The following is a 23,934-nucleotide window of genomic DNA, read 5'->3' as shown; positions in this document are numbered from 1 at the left end:
ACAGTCTCTGGAAAATGACACTGTGTGCTCATGAAAGAATGGGAATAAAAAAGGTAAAAAATATGTCTTATTATTGTAATTAAGACACTGACCTCTTGGCACATCTCAAGAGATTCCCTCTTGAGGTTTCACGATTCCACACGTTAACCACTGTGCTAATGCCTAGTATCCAATTATCACTCAAGAAGTGATTGTTGAATAAAGTAATGAATACCATATCCTGGGCCAGGTACTGAGGCTACAGAGGTGGACAAGAGATCTTGACTTTAAGGAGTTTAGACTTAAACTTCTCTCTCTTAAATAGAAGAGAGACAAGTATTTACAAAACTCTGCTACTAGAACTACCATAGAGAAAACACAAGATACTATGGGAAGTGAGAGGGTACCTAGCCTAGTTTTTGGTGATCAAGGAAGACTTTTAGAGAAAATAGTGGTTAAGCTGAGACTTAAAGGAAAAACCAGGTAAGGAATGCAAATGTAAAAAGGAGAGCGAAGTGGGAGCGGCAGGGCTTACTAGGATTTAGAGTGAGCAAGGTATAGCAGATTAGCCAGAAATGAGAAATGTGTCATGCAAGTTTCCTCAAGGAAAATTTTAAGACTTTAAACAGGGGACTGACATAGTTAAAAGTTTAGAAAGGTCACTCTGGGTACAATGTGAAGGATGAGTTGCAGTATAACAGGCCAGAAAAGCTACTGCAAGGAGTTGAGGCAGGAGATAATATTGGCTTAAGTAGAATAGAAATGAAGCGGAGAGAAATGGAAAATTAAGAGTTGAGAAGGAAAAACTGATACAGCTTTCTAATGGCTGACAGAGAGAGACGGGCTGAGTATAATACCCATATTTCTGGTTTACAAAAGTGGGTTGATGATACCATTTAGAGATTAGAAACATAAAAGCTGGTAAAATAAAGAGTTTAGTTTGGGATTTCTGAGATATCTTGGAACATCCAGGACAGATATTTTGAAGGCAGTAAGACATGTAGATTTGTAGTCAGAAGACAGAACTGGACTAGAAATTTTCAGTAGGAGTTACTAGTGTATATATGGTGGCTGAAGCCATGAAGGTGAATGAGGCCACACAAAGGAGAATGTAAAAAGTGAGATAGAAACAAACTGCACACAACTTTGGGGTTCATGGATATTTGACAGCCAGGAGGAGGTCCTGAAAGGTGAAATAAAGACACAGAGATCTAGGAGAAAAACTGGGAAAGTGTGGTTTCACAAATCAAGGGATATGAATGCAGAAGGCCAAGGGTTCTAGTGTCAAACGCTGCAGAGAGGTCGAGGAAAATAAAACAAAGGGTCTACTGGATTGAACACAGAGGTTCTTGGTGACCTCGTTGAGAATTTCAGTGGAGTGGTAGTTGCAGAATCCAGAAGCTTGTTGAATAAAGAACCCATTGACTGCAGTTCCTGGAAAGGCAGGAGGAGTGAGAATCTAGAGAATGAGCACAAAGGGATGGAATACAGGGAACTGGCAGAGATATGTGCCTCAGACAGGGGGGCACCTAATCTATTGCGACATTTGAAAGAATGAGTATGGAGACATAAAATTGCTGGAGTTCCTCTTTTTTTTTTTTTCTGAGACGGAGCCTCGCTCTGTCACCCGGGCTGGCAGTGGCACTATCTTCGTTCACTGCAACCTCTGCCTCCTGGGTTCAAGCAATTCTCTTGCCTCAGCCTCCCTAGTAGCTGGGATTACAGGCACCTGCCACCACTTCTGGCTAATTTTTGTATTTTTAGTAGAAACAGGGTTTCACCATGTTGGCCAGACTGGTCTCGAACTCCTGACCTCAGGTGATGTGCCTGCCTCAGCCTTCCAAAGTTCCGGGTTTACAGGCATGAGCCATCACGCTCAGCCTGAGTTCCTCTTCGATGGTTTCTATTTTTTTCTATTCTCTTATCTGAGAATAAGTGAGGGGAGTGGTTTGAAAAATAAGGAGAAAATCAGAAGTGGCTGTTGTGGAAAATAAGACAGAGGCAACTAGGGAAACAAGCATTGCTTGGTAAAGTTGAAGGCCCACCTGAGTTTGGACGCTGTAAATATGTGGTGGAAACCATCTATATGGTCTGTCCAGAATTTCAGATCAGTTTTTTTTAAACCTGTTTCTGAGTCAGTAGGTTAAAGTCTAGGCTATATTTTCTTAACAAAGATAGTGAACAGTGCAATAGAGATCATAAAATCAATACAATTCTCTTTCCTCATGTACCACGTATAATTTGCATAACACACGTATATACGTTATAGAACATTGGCTATGAAAACTTCCTACAAAGAAAGTTCCTCAGAATATCATTATTTCATTGCCTGTAACACTCTGTATAGTTTTTTTTTTTCTTTTCGAGACGGAGTTTTGCTCCTGTTGCCCAGGCTGGAGTGCAGTGGCGCTATCTGGGCTCACTGTAACCTCCGCCTCCTGGGTTCAAGTGAGTCTCCTGCCTCAGTCTCCCGAGTAGCTGGAATTACAGGTACCGCCACCACACCCGGCTAATTTTTTGTATTTTTAGTAGATGTGGGGTTTCACCATGTTAGCCAGGCTGGTCTTGAACTCCTGACCTCAGGTGATCTGCCCGCCTCGGCCTCCCAAAGTGCTGGGATTACAGGCATGAGCCACCGCACCGGGCCACTCTGTGTAACTTTCAATAAAAAGTAGTGAAGCTATCACAGTGTGGGGTGAACATGAACAAACTTCAGACAAGGAATTTAATATTGTTTATATTAAGAATTTATCTATTTTCATAGCACAAAATAATACAATTCACCCCTTTCATACCCATTAAGAGATCTTCCTCAAAGAAATATTATCAATAGAGATGGGAGGCAAAGATTTACTTCCTTTAGACTATTAGGTTATATTAATAAAAGTGTTTGCTTTAATTTTATATTTTAAAATAATCTATATTTAGGTAATATTTACTAAGCATTGACTAAGCACCGTGTTCATGTATTAGTCTATTTAACTCTTATCAAAATCCTGTTAGATAAGTATTATCTCCATTTATAGATGAGGAAACTGGATCACAGAAAAGTTTAAGTAACTTGTTCTTGGTTGCAAGCCTAATAAATGGAGAGCTGGGATTTGAACTCAGGCAGTCTGACTCCGGAGCCTATATACATTTACCCTCCTTGCTACACTGCTTTTTTTCAAAAATAGAAATTTAACAAAATTTCCCAAAGTAAAAGTTCATTTGAAGTTTCAGAAACTTAAAACAATGATTGAACAGATAAGTTGCAACAGACTTCATAAGCAGTTCAGTAAAAATGTAGACTTAACGAAATGGCATATATCAAGATACAAAATAAGTTGCTTCTGTTAAGTTTCTTTTCTTAAAAAAAATTACTTGGAAATATTTCAAGTATATAGAACAGTAAAGGAAATAATTACAAGTGAACACCCATGTGCCCTCTACTTAGCTTAATGTTTTGCCACATTTTCAAGATATTTCTGGTAGAAAATAAACGTTATAGATACAAATGAACGCTTCTTGTTACATTCCCTTCTGTTCGTATCTGGAAGTAACTAGTATTCTGAATTTGGTATCTATCATTTCCTTACACAATTTTTAGTTTGATCTTACTTTTTTGTAATTATTTAACTTTTACTTATGGTATGTCACATGTATCTTTCTGCAACTTGTCTTTTCATTTCTTTCTCAATATTAGGTTAATGACTCTATCCATATGAAAAACGGTAGCTTTAGTTCACTGATTTTTTGGTTAGTGTTGTATGTCAATTTGTTCAACAATGACACTTATTCATCCATTCTCCTATTAGTAGACATTTATTGTTTCACTAATACAAGCTATTCTGCTCTGAACTTTCTTGCACGTGCCCATAACTTAGAAATACACATATTTTAACATGCAGTTAAATAGGAACATACACATTTCTTTAACATGTAAACAGGAAAAGTAACACATGTGCATGAGGAATACAACCAAGAGAGCCATTACGTTCAAGAAATGTACAAAAGACCACAGGTTATTCCGAGTGAAGTAAGGCTTTCACTAGAAGGCACTTGGGGAAGGTTCCAATGACAGCGACATTCATCGCTACAGTAGAAACTCACACAATCGTAGCCCTTTATTACTCTTTTGTTACCCAGTAGTTTCCTGTGTCCATTCATTTCCTCAACTGGAGTGTGAGCTCCAAGAGGACCGAACCCGGCACCGACAAGGTGAGCCAATACGAATGTGACGACAGAGTCTGCAATGGGGGCTACAGCGGCCGACCTCTGGGGCTGTGCCAGGCCACCAGAGTGTGAGGGCGCGAAGGAAGGGTCGGGGAAACAGGGCCTAACCTCACTTTTCACCCCGAAACTCAAGATAGCCAGGGAACAGGGATGAATGGGGGCACAGACACCTGCCTCGAAGTGTCTCTTCACTTTCACTTACAAAGCCGTCGGGTCAGTAGCTAGAAGCCGAGGGCGGATGCGGCCCCCGCCCTGTGGCACTTTCTCAGTCTGGTTCTTCCAGCCGCGCCTCTTTGCCTTACGCCAATTCCGTAAGAAGGTGCTGAGGCCAACCGGGCGGCTCCCGCAGCTCCAAAACTTGACGTGAAATTGCGCGGGGCAGAACTGACTGCGGCCATCTTTAATTCGGGCAAGACCCCACCCTCGCACCCCACTGACTAGTCCTTTTCAGCGTTCCCAGGATTTTCTCCAACAAATGTAACGCTGTTAACCTTAGAAGCAGTGTTGAAGAAACACGCAAAGAGGCCTGAGTATCCATGACCTCAGTGGTGCGAAACCCGGCCAATTTAAACATGGCGGCTAAACCCGAACAGCAAAACGTTGCTAACGCCAATGAAGTCATGCTCGAACTGGAGCGAGGCGGCGGAGCTGGGGAGGCGGTAATCTCGCGAGATGGAAGCCAGCCTCCGCTAGGCCCGGAAGCCTCGTCTGAGGGGGCGGGGGACGGAGGAGGGAGCGGGAGTCGGGCGAGAGCCAGTGGAGGAGTCCGCCTGCTGTAGTGTGCGTAAGCAGGGCAGCTACGCCGGGCGGCTACGCCGCGGAATCGGCGTAGGCGCCTTTGGAGAATCGGCGGGCTGCGCTCCGCTGGGGCTGGTCGCGGAGGGGGGGAGGGGATGTCGGTCAGTGCGAGATCCGCTGCTGCTGAGGAGGGGAGCGTCAACAGCAGCACCATGGGTGAGTCTCAGCTTTGGGCTGCCGCGACTCAGGGTCAGCGGCTCCGAATGCCGGGAAGCTCTGCGGCCGCTGGACCTAGCTGGGGAACGCCCTGAGGCGAGGCGGAGGCAGCGGCGAGGGGAGCCGGGGTGGGGGCGACTGCGGGCCCCGGGCGCGGCGGCGGCGGGCTCGGGGGGAGGGGAGGCGGCGGCGGTGACAGTTTGAATTGAACGTGAGGAGAGCCGAGGCGGCGGCATTTCCTGTGCCGCGGCGGGCCGGCCCCCGGCGGAGAGCCGCGGCCTCCGCGGCCGGAGCAGCCTGAGCGTGGTGGTCTCAGCCTTGCCCTTGCTTCTCTCCGTCCCTTCGCCTTCCCTCAGTCTCCTCCCGGGCCCGCCGGCGTCCGCTGCCCCGCTTCCTCCTGTCCCCGGCCGCATCCCCCTCGGCAGAAGTCCCCTCGTGGGGCAGTGGGCCTGGCGAGGAGGGTGGGGACGAGTGTGAACGCTCGGGCGAGGGTGCTGTGTGGGCCAGCCCGGGAGGGCGGCGGCGGGGAGGGAGGAAGAAGGATGCACCAGGCTGAGGCTGCGGTGGAGGCGGCGGCGGCGGCGGCGGCGGCTGCAGCCGCAGCTCCAGTCACCGCGTCGCCTCCCCGCTCCTCCTCCCGCCTCTCGGGGTTGCCTCTCTCCAGGCGCAGCCCGGAAGGCCGGTGGATGGCGGGCGAGTCTTGAGAACGGAGGGAGAATCGGTAGTTTGCTTTGGTATTTGGGCTTAATTTTTAGGAGTAAGGGAAAGAGAACGCCTGGGAAGAGCGCCCCCCGGAGGAGATAGAAAGGGTGGGAAGGGTCCCTGGAAAAGGGAGGGAGCGGAGATGTGGAGTGGCGAAGTTTAGGGAAATTAATTTTTGAAAATATTTCAGTATTCTCAGTTATTCTCTTAACGAGCCCTTTCATTTCCTTTCCTCCCCCACATATTGGAAAAAGAACAGGCCATTTCATTCACATTTTCCACTCCTGAGTTCCATTTCAGCTGTGTGTATAGTAAGAAATAAGCAACCGAGATTTTTCTAGGACATTTCCATTTGCCGAGTTACTTTTGAAGAGTACACTGTTTCAAATTTGGGTTTTTACAGTCCTAGGAAAGAATTTGTGACGTCCAGGTGTTTTCTTAGTTACTGAAATAATAACTTACTACATTTTTTGAGAGTTTATTGCTAAATAGTTCAGCTTTAAGAATTCATTCTTCTGGCTTTTTTATTTTGATGAAAGGAAAGAATATCTTTCTTAGTGCCCCTGAGAATGTAAATGAACAGATAATCTAAATCCCTAAGCATTTAACCTGTTTTACATATTTATGCACATGCAGGTGATGAGTGTAGTTTTTCCCCCTAAAGTTTATGTGCAAACTTGGGGAGGAGAGTATTTTAGACTTAAAAAGTGTGCAGGTAGGGATGAAATTTATGGAATCTTGATAGACTGAAGGGGGGATATAAACAATGACCAAGTCAGTTATTGCTGCTTGGATTCTTTATTTCTTCAGACTGCAAGGGAATGAGTAAGGGGTGGTTGGGTGGTGATTGAGGTGGAGTGGGGTACTGTGGTGGCGGGAGAGCAGTAAACAATCTTTCATTTCATTCAGCTGTTCAGTGGGTGGGACTAAAGGAGATAGAGTTGAGTGAAGCTATGAAATAAATGTGGAAGCTACATAGGTGATTTGCATGGTAGCACTGTCTTATTTTGTGATGGGACAACATGATGGAACCAGGTCTTCATAATACAGCTATTAAAAATACATATTTTACCACATCCTAGGCTTACAGAATTCAAATTCACAACAAATAACAGAAATTTTGTTAAGTTGGTTTTAAATAGTTCTTATCCTTTAAAAAGAAAGGATATTGCCTTTTTCTAATGTAGCTTAACAATTTTTGTTGCAGGCTTTGGTTTGGAGATATTTGATGCATACATAATACATGAAAGGTAGTGTTAAAAGATTGTATTTCAGAAGTTTGTGATAAAATTGGTTCTTCAGATTTGCACATTTTCCCATAGAAGTAATTTTAAGTAAATCCATGCCAGAACTTCTGAACAAGTCTGAGGCAAATTAGGAATCCTTACAGAACCTAGGAGAATTTAGAGGAATATGCTAGGACAACAACAACAAAGCTTGGGGGAGAAGGGGGAGGAAGAAGCGTTACATCTATGGCTTCTAAGGTCTCAGTAATGGAGAGTGATCAGATGAGGGGACCAGTCAGAATAAGGATAGTGGTAGAGCAGATTAGTTTCAGACTTATTATAATTTGATGATATACATACTCATTGTAGACTGTATTCTGGGAATTGCTGATAGAGAATTCCTACCTGACTAAATTGCCTGCTGAGAAATGTGTTTCACATTTTGACTTAAGCTATCTTCAGTTTTTGATTAGAAGTTGAACATTTTAAATTAATGATTTATGTCTTTTACTAAGTTTTGAGACAAAATTTTTTGTATACTTTTTCCGTACTAAGTTTGGACTGTAAAGACAAACTTTATTATATAATAGAAACTGAAGAAAAATTATGTTTTTAAGAGTTTTAAGGTAGTTTGATTATGGGTTTAGTTCGCTATATGAGAGCATGCTGTTAAATGTAGACCATTGAACTCTACAGCATTGTTTTGAAGACTGCAGGTTGTGACCCATTAGTGGACATTGCACTTAATATATTGAGGGATATTAAGTTTTCTTTCAGGTATTGTGTACTGGGTGGGGAAGTAATTTTTTTTAAAGGATTGTGGTCAAAATGTACAGTATGGATGAGTCAAATCTAAGGTCTTCGAACCTTATGTTAGGGGTTGGAGGTCTTGGTGCGAGGAAGGAAGACTTTAAAATTAAAGACTGTTAAGTCCGTGTGGCTTTTTCTTATTTTGGATTCATTTATCCTGTACTCCACGTAGCTAGCATGGTTAGAGAGATCTGAGGCCTGCTCCTATTTGAGAGGATGTTATCCCCCATAGCCAGAAACCAGGGTGGCTTCCAAAAGAAAAGAGTAGCATTCAGTGACTCTGCTTTAGGCCTTGAGGATGAATCTTTTCTTTGTTTTTGTCTTCCTGTGTCGTTTTGCATCATCAGAGATCTGGAGACTAAGCTTTGAGCATGGGCTTGGGGAAGAGGGGCCAAAGAGGCAGCTTGGCTGGTATTAAGTGTTGAAGGCTGTAGGCCAGACACACACTAAATCCTTGTGACTTACACTTGGTACAGTCCAGCTATCCAGATGTAGGGATTACACACTGGGGTTTGAGTTCAAAATCTTAATAATTATTTAGAACATGGGCTTTGATGTTAGATATGGATGCACATCTTGGCTTTGCTACTCACTAGATACATCAGTCAGAGTAGGTTAGATTGTAATTTTAAAAACTACAGTTAGGCGTTGTTAACAATAGGGTACATTGAGAAATCATAGAGTATACCTACACAAACCTAGATGGTAGAGCCTACTATACACCTGGGCTATATCATATTGCTTCTAGGTTATGAGCTTGTACAGCTTGTTATTTTACTGACTACTGTAAACAATTATGACACATGGTAAGTGTGTTTCTTTTTTTTTCTGTTTTTTTTTTTGTTTGTTTTTTGTTTTTTTTTTGAGACGGAATTTCGCTCTTGCTGCCCTTGCTGGAGTGCAATGGCGCGATCTTGGCTCACCGCAACCTCTGCCTCCTGGGTTCAAGCAGTTCTCCTGTCTCAGCCTCCCGAGTAGCTGGGATTACAGGTGCTTGCCTGCCTCAGCCTCCCAAGTAGCTGGGGTTACAGGCACTCGCCACCACGCCCAGCTAATTTTTGTATTTTTAGTGGAGACGGGGTTTCACCATGTTGGCCAGGCTGATCTGGAACTCCTGACCTCAAGTGATGCTCCCGCCTCGGCCTCCCAAAGTGCTGGGATTATAGACGTGAGCCATCACGCCCGGCCAAGTGTTTGTGCTTGTAAGCATAGAAAAGATGATGTGCTGTACTATGAACTTATGACTGCTATGACATCACAGGTGATATGAATTTTTTTAGCTCCATTGTAATCTTATGGGACCACTGTCATAAATGTTGTCCATTTTTGACCAAAACATTGGACATACTGCATGACTATACTGCAAATAAAAAAAGTGGAAATGGAATAAGAAAGATAAACTATAAGCCCCAATTTTTTATTATTAGTTTCAATAGACATAAAATTATTCTGCTATTAAAATTTCCATTTTTGTGCTCTCAATTTCTGTTTTTCTGTGACATAAACTGATAATTCACAGACTGGCTCACTGGTTCACAGACCACACTTTGCATAGCACTAGGTTAAACTATGCTGCAGCAACAGACTGTCATGCTAAAGTTTATGTACAGTATTATATTTTAGGCCAGTGTTAACTTTAGAAATACCATACTTTGAAAGCTGAGAATTCATAAGTATCCCCTGTGATTGGGGGGATAGCCTGAAGCTGCTCCTGCTTACATTATTTTGAAGTTTTCTAAGACTTAGGTATTCATGTGTCATTTACATTTTATTCGATGTTTGTTTGCTTTATGTAAAATATAAAGATGATATTCTTCCTCCTTCCCCACTGATCTGGAAGTAAAAATGGACTTTCCTGAAGTTGTAACATCTTAATTCTGTTGTTTTGTTTAACTCTGGGACACAACTGACTACTTCTGATAGCTTTATTGGAGGTGAGGCTCCAGGTCAGAGTTTCTCATTTGAGGTTTTGTAATTATTTGAGGGAGAGGAGGGCTGTCTTGTGCATTGTACAGTATTTACCAGCATACCTGCTGTCATCATGCTAAGATGCCAGCAGCACATGCTCTCTCTGGTTGTGAATGAAAAAAATGTCTACAGACATTGCCAAATGTCACATGGGGGAGCAGAACTTGGTTGAGAACCACTGCACTAGGTGATGGAGAGCTACTGAAGGATTGTAGGAGACAGGGAAGAAGGAACAAGCTTTCTTAACTGTCTTACTTTTTACTTCTTCCTGGAACTCCTACCACTTAATATTTTTAGTATTTCCTAAACTTGGGAATCAAAATTACCTAGACTTTTTTTGTATTAAAAGTTTATCATTAATTTATATATTTTTGCAAAGCATGATCAGTAATTACTGGACATAGAACATTATGCTAGGTCAGTATTTTCCAAAGTATGGTTGAAGAGTCAACCATGGCCTGGAGTTAAAAATGCAGATTAACTGGTTCCCAGTACAAGACCCACTGATTAGCAATCTCTGGGAGAGGGACCCAGGAGTCTGCATTTCCAAATGCTTTCCAACTTATCAAGTAACTTCATTATTGTATGCTTTCATAGAATAAAATACATGGATTTTAAGTATTTAGTTCAATGAATTGCTGATGTGCATGCACACATCTTGTAGCCTTTATTCTAATCAAGATAGAGAATATTTCCACCATCCCAGAGTTTCTTGTGCCCTGTTGGAGTTCTCCTTCTACTGCCCCAGGTAACCACTGATAAGATTTCTAATAGCCATGAATTAGTTTTTTTGCCTTTGTTTTTGTTTTTTTTTTAACAGCTTTACTGATATATGTATACAGTTGACTCATTTAAAGTGTTTTTTTTCTGGGTAACTTTCTAAAGTCTCCCCATCCCCATAACTTTATTATATAAGATTTCAAATAAAATGAACGTCATGGTGTTTTTCAAAGAATACAGATTCTCATAGTGTTTCACACTTTGATAAACGATAGGCCTGGGATGGGGCCCTGAAAATCTTTGGCTCTGATTGACTGTTTTCAGGAAAATCAAAACCATTTTCCACCAGTTTTGCTATGGTTTATAAGATATATTTGAAATATTCCTGCAGTGGTAATTTGAAACTTTTGTAAACTTTGTTCATTGATTTAACAGGTATTTGACTCCTAGAAGTATCAGACACCTTGGCACCATATCAATCAAGAAAGCTATGGTCATGGATGTTATGATGTTTCTGTTTTCGTTTCTGAAACTGCTTTTTTAAAACTTTTTTTTTTTTTTTTTTGAAACAGAGTTTTGCTCTTGTTGCCCAGGCTGGAGTGCAATGGCACAACCTCAGCCACTGCAGCCTCCACCTCCCCAGTTCAAGTGATTCTCCTGCTTCAGCCTCCCGAGTAGCTGGGATTACAGGCATGCGCCACCACGCCCAGCTGATATATATATATATATATATTTTTTTTTTTTTTTTTTTTTTTTTTTGAGACGGAGTCTCGCTTTTGCACCCAGGCTGGAGTGCAGTGGCTCAATCTCGGCTCACTGCAAGCTCTGCCTCCCAGGTTCACGCCGTTCTCCTGCCTCAGCCTCTCCAAGTAGCTGGGACTACAGGCGCCCGCCACCACGCCTGGCTAATTTTTTTGTATTTTTTTAGTAGAGACGGGGTTTCACCATGTTAGCCAGGATGGTCTCGATCTCCTGACCTCGTGATCCTCCCGCCTCGGCCTCCGAAAGTGCTGGGATTACAAGCGTGAGCCACCGTGCCTGGCCAATATATATATATTTTTTTAGATGGAGTCTCTCTCGCCCAGGCTAGAGTGCAGTGGTGCCATCTTGGCTCGCTGCAAGCTCCGCCTCCCGGGTTCACACCATTCTCCTGCCTCAGCCTCCTGAATAGCTGGGACTACAGGTGCCCGCCACCACGCCCAGCTAATTTTTTGTATTTTTAGTAGAGACGGGGTTTCACGGTGTTAGCCAGGATGGTCTCGATCTCCTGACCTCATGATCCGCCCGCCTTGGCCTCCCAAAGTGCTGGGATTACAGGCGTGAGCCACTGTGCCTGGCCAATTTTTGTATTTTAGTGGAGACGGGGTTTCTCCACATTGGTCAGGCTGGTCTCGAACTCTCGACCTCAGGTGATCCACCTGCCTTGGCCTCTCAAAGTGATGGGATTACAGGTGTGAGCCACCGTGCCTGATTGCTTTTTAAAAAATTTATTGGAAAGTTTTTTGTTGTTGTTTTGTTTTTTTTGAGGTGGAGTCTTGCTCTGTCACCCAGGCTAGTGGCATGATCCTGGCTCACTGCAACCTCTGCCTCCTGGGTTCAAGCGATTCTCCTTCCTCAGCCTCCTGAGTAGCTGGGATTACAGGCGTGTCCCAGCACGCCTGGCTAATTTTTTGTATTTTTAGTAGAGATGGGGTTTCACCATGTTGGTCAGGCTGGTCTCTCCTGACCTCGTGATCTTCCTGCCTTGGCTTCCTAAAGTGCTGGAATCACAGGTGTGAGCCACCGCACCCGGCCTGGTTTTTTTTTTTTTTTTTTTTTAAATAGGTAATATAATCACTTGGTTCAAAATTCAAAAGTTTAAACAGAGAGATACAGTGAAATCTCCTTCTTACTTCTACCCCCAAGTCACCCAGTTTCCTACTCCTCAGGCACCCTGTGTTAACAGTTTCTTGTATGTTCTTCCAAAGGTGTTTTTTGCATGTGGAAGTTAAAAACATATATCCTTCCTGCCCCCACCCTTGGTAGCATAAGACACATTGTTTCCCACGTTTCTTTCCAATGAGTGTAATTTGGGTTATTCTGTATCAGTACATAAAGAGCATTTTTATTCTTTTATGCAGCTGCATAACCGTTACATGATATCTCAGTCTGTTTGTGCTGCTCCAACAAAATACCTGAGACTGGGTAATTTATAAGGAACAGAAATCTATTTCTTACCATTCTGGAAGCTAGGAAGTCCAAGATCACAGTGCCAGCAGGTTTGGCGTCTCTGCTTCCAAGATGGCACTTAAATGCTACTTCCTTTGGAGGGAACAAATGCTGTGCCCTAACATAGTAGAAGGAGCAAAAGGGTCAAGCAGCTCCCTTGCATCTCTTTTATAAGGTCATTAATCCTATTAATACCGTTACTAGTGATAAGGATCAACCTACAAATTTTAGGAGAACACATTAAGACCATAGCATATGGATAGATCATGATATGGGATATATTATGATTTGTTTAACATGTCTGCCTCTGATAGACATTAATTTCCAGTGTTTTGCTATTACCAACTATGACATGATGAGTCACTTGGGATATTGATCTTTTCACATTTGTTAATGTATCTAACAAATACACTGTTAGTTTTTGAACTCTTTGAAGCAGGAGACTACCACTTAAAAGTTGTAGTATTGACATTGTCATTACATCGTAATGTATTGATGTTATATTATCGTAACATTGATGTTAAGTATTGGTAATATTGCTGTTAAGTCATTAGTTTAGAACTTCAACAATCAAGTTCATTCATTTAACAAATACACGTTTTGTACTTGCTGTGTGCTGGCCACTGGGGAAACTGAATTAAATGCTGTGGCAGTAGAAATAGAGGCATGGTGATTAAGAGTTTCAGGTCTAGAGTCAGACTTGGATTTCATATCTCAGTTCTAAAGCTTAACTGAACCTTTGGCAAATAACAGAACTTCTATTTTTCCTTCTATTTTGGGAATCATAAGGTTATTGGAGAAGTAAATGAGATAGTACATGACAAATCCTTAGCATGATGCCTGGCATGTAATAAACACTGAGCACCTCAGCTTAAAAATAGTTATCAGACTATATTGCAGTTGACTTTATTTTTCTGCCTCCACTGTGCTTAAAGTCTAGGACTGTGTTTTGTTCACCTTTGTGTCTCCATAACTGGCTTACATTTAATAAAAAATTTGTGATACAATATAAAAGTATGTAGAGCATACAGTGAAAGTTCAAAGCAGGATACTTTTCCATGCTGGAGAAGGTGAATCTTTAAAAGTCGGTGGGAGTGATTAGGTAAAGGAGGTGAAGGAGTAAAGATAATTATTCTAGACTGAGAAATTATGTTAGTATCAGGTTATGAGGTTAGAAGAAGTAAGTAGGCAACTCGTATTGCTGTGCTGAGAATTTAAAAGTCTTTATTGAAGGCTTTAAAAGAAAAGTGGTAATCGTAAGAATCGTGATGATAATTCTCTCTGTCGAGAGTTGACAGGGCACCAGGTTGAAGCCATTAAATTGAAGGAATTTAATGTAGCAGTTTAGGACTAAAAATTGGTCAGAAGCAGGGCAATGGGAAAGGACATGAGGGGGATGGTTGTAAGGTATTAGGGAAGATGTGGGTGGTGAGTAATGAGTCCAGAATATTTGAGCTTTCCGACTTGAGTGAATGGGTAGATGAGCAGATGCTATTTCTTGAAATAGGTAATTTGAAACATGAAATTGAGAGGCCTGGGGGACATCCAAGTGGACATGTCTTGTAGGGTCTCAATACTAGGAAGACATCTAGGATAGAAAATAAACATTTTTGATAATTATAAATGTATTCATTTGTGCTTTGAATTTTTATGTTTAGTAAGTGAGTTTGTGAACAGAGTTGAAGGAAATTAGAATAAAGTGATTTGTGTGAAACTTCCTTGTCCTTCATATATAGACTGAGGTCTCCAGTTTCTTGGGTAGTACTAAAATGTTTCCTTTTTTTTTTTTTTTTTTTTTTTGAGATGGAGTCTTGCTCTGTCGCCCAGGCTAGAGTTCAGTGGCGCGATCTCAGCTCATTGCCAGCTCCACCTCCTGGGTTAACGCCATTCTCCTGCCTCAGCCTCCCGAGTAGCTGGGACTACAGGCGCCTGCCACCATGCCCGGCTAATTTTTTGTATTTTTAGTAGAGACTGGGTTTCCGTGTTAGCCAGGATGGTCTCAATCTCCTGACCTCATGATCCGCCCGCCTTGGCCTCCCAAAGTGCTGGGATTACAGGCGTGAGCCACCACACACAGCCAGATGTTTACTTATTTAAAATTTCTGCTGGTACGTTTCACAGCAGCATTTGTTTCAGACTCAGGGTTATGCTAGTGTTTCTTTGCAGGAGTGACATTTTGTATCCTTATATATTCTTATTGTCCCTTCAAATTGTAATGAGTTAATGAGTTCTTTTTTTTTTTTTTGAGACAGAGGCTCGCTCTTTCGCCCAGGCTGGAGTGCAGTGGTGAGACAGAGGCTCACTGCAACCTCCACCTCCCTGGTTCAAGCAATTCCTCTGCCTCAGCCTCCCGAGTAGCTGGGATTACAGGCGCACCCCACCACGCCTGGCTAATTTTTTTGTATTTTTAGTAGAGACGGGGTTTCACCATGTTGGCCAGACTGGTCTCGAACTCCTGACCTGAGGCAATCTGCCCACGTTGGCCTCCTAAAGTGCTGGGATTGCAGGCGTGAGCCACTGTGCCCAGCCGAGTTCTTTCTTTTGAGGAAGATTTTGGTATGTATTGTCCTTCAGTTTTAGAGGATACAGTAAATATTTTGAGTGAGATCATTATTTGTGTAAGAGGAGGCAAAATTCTCTTAGTAATTTTATCTCAGTTCTTTCCGTTTATATATATATATTTTTTTTTTTTATTTATTTTTTTAAATGAGAGTACCACCTTATTTATTACATGTAGCATTTTGGGGTATGAGGTGAGCTATACAAGGACAAATTTTCCAGAAACTAATGTACTCTCAAATATTAACATTTTAAAGTATTTTTAATAATAAAAGTTTAGTATATAAACTTGGTTTCTTTTATGATTAATTTAAACAAATTAACCACAAGGGGAAAAATAAATTATTTCAGTCATTGTAAGTTAATTTATATTCTTTCTAAATATATATATATATTTTAAGGTTGTAATTAGGGATGTATTAGTGGTCCTAAATCCTGGACCAGCATTGGAAACATTTCTAATGTTTAACATGCTTGGAGACTATAACTCACCAGGTGGGAGGTGGGGCTTAGAAGCTTGCTTATTAAGAGGCGGGCATGGTGGCAGTGGTTCACATCTGTAATCCCAGCACTTTGGGAGGTCGAGGCAGGCTGATCACTTGAGGTCAGGAGTTCGAGACCAGTCTGGCCAACATGGTGAAACCCTGTTCTACTAAAAATACAAAAATTAAGGCTGGGCGCGGTGGCTCATGCCTGTAATCCCAGCACTTCCGGAGGCCGAGGCGGGTGGATCATGAGGTCAGGAGTTCAAGACCAGCCTGGCCGAGAAGGTGAAACCCTGTCTCTACTAAAAATACAAAAATTAGTCTGGCGCGGTGGCAGGTGCCTATAATCCCAGTTACTCGGGAGGCTGAGGCAGGAGAATTGCTTGAACGTCTCAAAAATAAAAACAAACAAAAAAATTAGCCAGGCGTGGTGGTTGGTGCCTGTAATCCCAGTTACTCAGGAGGCTGAGGCAGGAGAATTGCTTGAACCTAGGAGGCAGAGGTTGCCGTGAGCCAAGATCAAGCCACTGCACTCCAGCCTGGTCACAGAATGAGACTCTGTCTCAAAAAAAAAAAAAAAAAAAAAAAAAAAAACAGTTTTTAGGGAGATGGCTAACTCAACTTCAGCTGTGGCCGAAAAAGATAACTAGAATGACTTAGCTGGCAAGTAGACCCATCAGAAATACTTGTTTGTGTTAGTGCATGGTGCTGTGCTGTTAGAGAAGTAATTACATAGACACAGGCCCCACGTCTCTTTCCCCATTTTTTTTTTTTTAATTTTGGCATAGTTTTGGATTTGCTGAAAAGTTGAAGCCCCTTTTTGAAAGCCAAACATGTGGTCAACACAGAGGAAATGCAGAAATAATACTACAGACATGCAAATATAGCACGATATATGATATAAATGCACCATCAACATTAGTACTGGCCAGGGTTAAGGGAAATGTCAAGGGAATGGGGGTTTTATGCTTAATGGAAACATCTTTTATTTGAATCTGTGTTGAAAGTTTTGGGAGGCTCCATTGCTTTTTAATTGAAGGATGTGTATTCTAGTTCTGGTTGGTTGGTAGTGGATTACATTTAACAATTAGAATCTAGCTAAGGTAAACAAAGGACCTTTTTCCCCCCGGTAGGTTAGTTTCCTCGTTGTTCTTATGACTTCCGGTCTCTTCCCACTTCATTTAATAAATAAATCTTTTCAGATTACTATACCCAAAACACTACTTTTACAAAATAACTTACCTATTATAGTAAAATAAGTATCTGTCTATTATTTATAGTATTGGCTTCTAGAGCTCTTGTTAAAAATACTATTTCTTGGGCTCTTATCAGCAAGATTCTAATTCCCTACTTCTAGACTGGGGCGTAGATTTCTATTTTTAATCAAAAGCTCCCCATATTCTTCTGATTATAGCCAGGTTTGGGAATGACTTTGCAAGATATAAATCCAGAGGCCTTAATAATAACTATCATCTGTAGCACAACCACTGTAACAACTGCCATTTATTGTATTGTACTTACTGTATGTGAAGTGCCAAACCCTTTGTGTTAATTGTTTTGTATATACACCTTACAAATAACCTCATAAAGACGTTATCCCAATCTAAGGCTCAGAAAGATTATGTAACTTACCCGCCAGAACACAGTTCTCAGAAAGGTTGTATAATTTACCCACCAGAACACAAGTTACAGCAGATACTAGAATTCAGATTTCTAGCTAGCTGTACGTATACTGCCTTATGAATCTTTTATATATTAAAAACTTTTAGGCCATCATTTTATCACCTCCTTGGTTTGACCTTTTCCTACTTATAATGAGTAGTATTCAGTATTCCCTTTTTTTTTTTTTTTGGAAAGAGTCTCGCTCTGTCACCCAGACTGGAGTGCAGTGGCGTGATCTCCGCTCACTGTTGCAACCTCTACCTCCTGGGTTCAAGCGATTCTCATTCTCTCCTGGGTTCAGCTACTGGCCTCCCCAATAGCTGGGATTACAGGTGTGTGCCACCATGCCTGGCTAGTTTTTTTGTGTTTTTGTAGGCATGGGGTTTTGCCATGTTGACCAAGCTGGTCTCAAACTCCTGAGCTCAGGTGATCTGCCTGCCTCAGCCTCCTAAAGTGCCAAGATTACAGGAGTGAGCCACTGCACTCAGCCAATATTAGTATTCTTGCTTCTGCTTATGGTGTTTGTACCTGTCTTGAAGTCCTATCATCTGTTAAGGAAGGCTCATATCAAAACTACCCATTCTGAGAAGCTTTTACCAACCATGACATGATGAGTAACTTGGAATATTGGTCATTTCACGTTCAGTAGTGTATCGGTGCTTTTGAACTCTTTGAAATAAGAGACTATCAGTTGTAGTATTGACATTAAGTTCATTACATCAATAATGTATTGATATTATATTACTGTAACATTGATGTTAACTATTGGTAGTATTGCTGCTAAGTCATTAGTTTAGAACTTCAGCAAGTTCATTCATTTAACAAATACATGTTTTGTACCTGCTATGTGCTGGTCACTGGGGAAACTTAAAAGTTGGAGAGTATTTTCTTTCATGCTTTTTCTGTAAACTTAAAAAAGCTGTAATGGTAGTGGCACAACCTTTTATTTCTCTTTGGTAAATTCTTGGGGTAAGTAATATGGTAGGTGTATGTTTAATTTTTAAATTGCAAAATTTTTTTGCAATATATTAGTAATATTTTAAATTTTCACCCCCAGTGAATAAGAATTCACGTTGTTCAATGTGCTCACCAACACCTGGAATGGTCACTGCTTTTAATTTTACTCATTCTTATAGATTTGTAGAGATAACTTACTGTAATTTTAATTTGTATTTTCCTAATGACTAATGATGTTGAGGATCTCCTGTGCTTATTTGCCATCTGTTTGTCACCTTTGGTGGTCCATTGAAATCTTTGGTCCATTTTTAAATTGGGTTATTTGTCTTAATGAATTGTAAGGGTTTTTTTTATATTTTAGGTACTAGTTTTTTGTTGGACTGTGCAAATAAACTATTTCTCATTACACTTTTACCCACTAACTTTAGTATCTCATCAATGATTCTTGCCTATGGCAGTTATTACTGTGCTGTTTGTGTTACTGGCGATTTTCTCTTTACATGATGCTACGTTTTAAAGCTGGGATTCTGACTGGGAGTGGTGGCTCGTGCCTGTAATCCCAGCACTTTGGGAGGCCGAGGCGGGTGGATCATGAGGTCAGGAGATCGAGACAATCCTGGCTAACACGGTGAAACCCCATCTCTACTAAAAATACAAAAAATTAGCCGGGCATGGTAGTGGGCGCCTGTAGTCCCAGCTACTCTGGAGGCTGAGGCAGGAGAATGGTGTAAACCTGGGAGGCGGAGCTTGCAGTGAGCTGAGATCATGCCAGTGCACTCCAGCCTGGGCGACAGAGCGAGACTCTGTCTCAAAAAAAAAAAAAAAAAAAAAAAAAGCTGGGATTCTATTGTAAGGAAGAGCTCTTTTGTTTATTCATCAGTTCGGTTATATATTGATTTTTTCATTGTTTTATCGTTCAGTTGTCCATTGAGAGCCTTTCAGGTGGCTCTTGTTCATCCTTTCAGTATGTACCCATCATTTTTAGGGGTACATCTTTACTTTCTAGTTCATCTTGTATTTTCCCTGCCTAAGTCTTGGAATCAACCATTGTCCAAGGAGTCCAGCAACCTTTTTTTTTGAGAGTAGTAATTAGGAACCAAGATCTGGGCACCAGAAGTGCTCATTGTTATTGGGGTGTCACTGCTTCTAGTAGATGTTTTGAGCAGACAGAGGTAGGCAACATATGAATTTATATATACACATCTGTATTTTTGTATATGTGTAAAAACGTGTGCATATGTATACTAAAAACCGTGAATTTATACTGGTACATCGATTCCAATCTGTTAATGCAGAGTTAAATCTAGCCTTTCTCTTTTCCTTGTAACTCCTTTCTTCAACATTGAGAAACCTGGCTTTCATCTACAATTTATTTACATACTTGGAAAAATCTATTGTACACATAGATGTAACTTCAGAACTATGTAATATGCTTACTTGCTAGAGTATAACATTTGTGTATGCTTTTTTTGTCTTTTGCCTTATGCAGTGCCAATACTGTTAGTTAATATACTGTACTAATAACTTATGCTAATCAAAATGCTTTTTTCCAAAGTTAGTTATATTCTTTTCTGTCCCACCCCCTTCAGTGTCTTCATGTTATTCTTCGGAAATACAATTAGTTTTACTTGTTACTATTTCTTTTCACATCCTGGCTGATTTTGTTTTTTTAATGGGAATATATGGAAAATTACCATGGTGTTATAGACTTAGTATTCCTCCCACCTTTCTTTTACCCTGTTCTCACTCTCCTTTTTTCTACCACTTTCCCACACATCGATAGAGGTAATGGATCTCGTCAGTTTCTGATTGATTTTTTGTGAGTGTTTTTTTGCACATATGAGAAGATACGTGTGAGAAAGGAGATATAACAATTTATGTATGAAAGGTAGTGTACAGTACATGCTTGTTTTTATCACAGATTTATTGAGATAATTTACATGCCATAAAATACACCCCTTGAAAGTGTGATTTTGTAGTTTTTTGTGTATTCAGGGTTGTGCAACCATTGTCACTGTCTACTTTTAGGACATTTTCATCAGCCCCAAATGAAACTTTGCAGCCATTAATGACCAGTCCCCATCCCTCCTCTTCCCTTGTCCTGGCAACCACTAATTTACTTTCCGTTTCTATGGATTTGTCTATCTTGGACATTTTATATAAATGGAATCATATAATGTGACCTTTTGTGACTGGCATCTTTCACTTAGCAGTATTTTCAAGTTTTGTCTGTGTTGTAGCATGTCTCAGTAGTACTTCATTCCATTTTATTGCTGGATATTATTCTGTTGTATATATACTACCATATTTCATGTATCCATTCATTAGTTGATATTTGGGTTATTTTGTACTTTTTGACTATTATGGATAATGCTGCTGTGAATGTTTCGAGTACAAGCTTTTGTGTGGACCTATAGTTTTCAATTTCCTTGGATATATATCTAAGGATAGAATTGCTGCATCATAGTGTAACTTTAGTTTAACTCTATGAAGAACTGCCTAACTGCCGAAGCAGCTGCCTTATTTTACATTTCTACCAGCAGTGTATGAGAGTTCCAATTTTTCCACATTCTTATGCACACTTGTTATTGCCTGTCTTTTAAAACTATGCTACTGGGTGTGAGCTGGTATCATTGTGGTTTTAATTTGCATTTCCCTAATGATGTTGAACATCTTTTCATGTGCTTATTGGCAATTTGTACACCTTCTCTGCAGGAATGTCTATTAAAATGCTTTGCTGAGTTTTTAATGAAGTTGTCTTATTACTGTTCAGTTGTAAGAATTCTTTATAGATTCTGGATACAAGTCCTTTATCGTATAGAAGACTTGCAAGTAGTTCCTACAATTCCACAGATTTTTTTTTTTACATTCTTGATAGTATTCTGTGAAGTACAAGCATTTTTAATTTTGATGAAGTCCAGTTTATCTACTTATTGCACGTGCTTTTGATGTCATAGTCAAGAAAGCATTTCTAATCCAAGGTCATGAAAATATACCCCTATGTTTTCTAAGAGTTTTATAGTTTTAGACCTTTATGTTTAGGTTTTTGATCCATTTTGAGTTAATTTTTGTGTGTGGTGTGAGATAGGATTTATTCTTTTGTATGTGGCTATCCAGTATCATCACTCATTGTTGAAAAGACTAGTCTTTTTCCATTGTGTCGTCTTGACAACTTCTGTGAAAATAATTGGCCATAAATGTAAGGGTTTTTTTCTGGATTCTCATTTGTCTCTTATTGATCTATATGTCCTTAATGGCAGTACCACACTGTTTTGATGACTAACTTTGCAGTAAGTTTTGAAATTAGGGAGTGTGAGTCTTCCAACTTTGTTCTGTTTCAAAATTGTTTTGGTTATTCTGGTTGCCTTGAATTTCCATCTGAACTATAGGCTCAGTTTGCTAATTTCTGCAAGTAGGCCAACAAGGATGTTGATAGCCATGGTGTTGAACTTGTATATCAATTTGAAGAGTATTGTCGTCTTAACAATATTAAGTCTTCCACTCTATTAATGCAAAATATCTTCTGTTTATTTAGGTCTTCAGTTTTTATGAACAACATTTTTATAGTTCTCATGTATAAGACTTACATTTCTTTTTGTTAAATTTATTTCTAGGTATTTTATTTTTGATGCTATCGTAGATGGAATTTTTTCTTAACTTTTTAATAGAAATGCAATTGATTTTTGTATATTGATCTTATATCATGCAACTTTGTTAGTTCCTGTAGTGTTTTTTTTTTAGTGGATTCTTTTGGATTTTTTATTTATAAGATCATATCACCTGCAAATACTACTTACATTACTTTACAATCTAGATGCATTTTATTTCTTTATTTTACCAAATGCCTCTTCTGGAACCTCCAGAACTGTGTTGATTAGGAGTGGCAATGATAGACATCTTTGTCTTGTTCTTGATTTTAGAGTGAAAGCATTCACTCTTTCATCATTGTGGGTTTTCTGAGATGTGCTTTGTGAGGTTGAGGTTCCCTGGTATGTCTAGTTTGTTAAGTGTGTTTATTGTTAAAGAGTGTTGAATTTTTGTCAAATGTGTTTTCTGTGTCTACTGAGATTATTATGTGTTTGTTGTGTGTGGGTTTTAATTTAGTGTATTACACTGATTAATTTTCATGTGTAAAACCAACATATTCATTCTGGGATATATCCCATTGGTTGTGGTGTATAATCCCTTTTTATTGCTAGATTTGGTTTGCTAGTACTTTCTTGATTTTTTTTTGCATCTATATAAGATGTTGGTTGGTTGTTTTTACTCGATGTGTTTGGTTTTGGTATCAGAGTAAAACTGGCCTCATAAAACGAGTTGGGAAGTATTTAATCTTCTTCTATTTCTTGGACTAGTTTTTGAAGGATTGTACAACCTTTAAACATTTGGTAGAATTTACCAGTGAAGACATCTGGGCATGGGCTTTGTGTAAAGTTGTGTTTTTGCTTTTTTGGGGTGTGTGTGTGTGTTAGTTATTTTTTGTTATTAATCTGTTATAGGACTATTCAGATTTTCTGTTTCTTCTTGTGTCAGTTTTGGTAGTTTACGTCTTTCTAGGGATTTTTGCATTTCCTCTAGGTTCTAATCTGATCTGTTGTCAGCATGGAATTAATTGTTCATAGGTTCCTTTTTATTTCTGAAAGGTTGGTAGTGATTTCCCTTCTTTCATTCCTGATTTTAGTAATTTGAGTGTTCTGGTTTTTTTTTTCTTGGCCAGTTTAGCTAAGGTTTTGTCAATTTTGTTGATCTTTTCAGTGAACCAACTTACGGTTTTGTTAATGTTTCTATTTTATGTATTTCATTTATTTCTGCTCAAATAATCATTTCCTTATTTTGTTTTCCCTGTTTTGGGTTTAGTTTGTTCTTTTTCTAGTTTCTTGAGATGGAAGGTTATGATATGAGATCTTTCTTTTTAATATAGGCATTTACAGCTGTAAGTTTCCTTCAAAGCACTGATTTAGCTGCATTCAATACATTTTGGCATGTTGTGTTTTTAGTTTCATTCATCTCAAAGTATTTTCCAGTATCCCTTGTGATTTAGTTTTTGACCCATTGATTATTAAAGAGTGTAGTGTTTAATTTTTACAAATATGTGAATTTTCCAAATTTTTCTCTGCAGTTGATTTCTAACTTCATTCTCTAGTGGATGAAAAATACACTTTGGATGATTTTCAACCCATTTAAATTTTGTGATCTAACATATGGTCTCTTCTGGACAATATTCCATGTTCACTTGAGAAGAATGTGTTTTGCTGTTTTTGGGTGGAATGTTGTATAGCTATGTGTTAGGTCTAGTTGGTTTATAGTGTTGTTGAGTCTTCTGTATAGCTATGTGTTCGGTCTAGTTGGTTTATAGTGTTGTTGAGTCTTCTGCTTCTTTATCATCTGTCTAGTTGTTTTACCCATTATTGAAAGTAGGATGTTGAAAGTCAGCTATTACTGTTCAATTGTTTTATTTTTACCTTTCATTTTCTTAGCTTTGTGCAATT

At 39.9% G+C, this 23,934-nt stretch overlaps 2 protein-coding genes across 3 annotated transcripts in view; one reads left to right on the top strand and one right to left on the bottom strand.

Annotated features, from left to right (window-relative positions):
- Positions 1 to 4,574, bottom strand: part of HERPUD2 (HERPUD family member 2) — a 173,131-nt gene extending 168,557 nt beyond the window's left edge. Inside the window, exon 1 of the mRNA XM_055293436.2 lies at positions 4,397 to 4,574. The gene's annotated coding sequence lies outside the window, so the exon portion shown is untranslated. The remainder of the gene's footprint in view (positions 1 to 4,396) is intronic.
- Positions 4,575 to 4,919: 345 nt separating this feature from the next.
- Positions 4,920 to 23,934, top strand: part of SEPTIN7 (septin 7) — a 114,307-nt gene continuing 95,292 nt past the window's right edge. The window contains exon 1 of one of the 2 annotated variants that reach the window (XM_055293433.2): positions 4,920 to 5,148. Coding sequence is in view for 1 of the 2 variants with exons in the window: in XM_055293430.2 (XP_055149405.1) it covers positions 7,094 to 7,105 (12 nt within the window). In the remaining variant the exon portion in view is untranslated. Of the gene's footprint in view, positions 5,149 to 7,056; positions 7,106 to 23,934 lie in introns of those variants that run through there. The other variant, XM_055293430.2, reaches the window with a different exon arrangement.

Source organism: Symphalangus syndactylus, chromosome 9 (assembly GCF_028878055.3).
Source record: "Symphalangus syndactylus isolate Jambi chromosome 9, NHGRI_mSymSyn1-v2.1_pri, whole genome shotgun sequence".
NCBI classification, from domain to species: domain Eukaryota; kingdom Metazoa; phylum Chordata; class Mammalia; order Primates; family Hylobatidae; genus Symphalangus; species Symphalangus syndactylus.
Note: the sequence above shows the minus strand (reverse complement) of the source record. Positions and strands in the feature narration are given on the sequence as shown.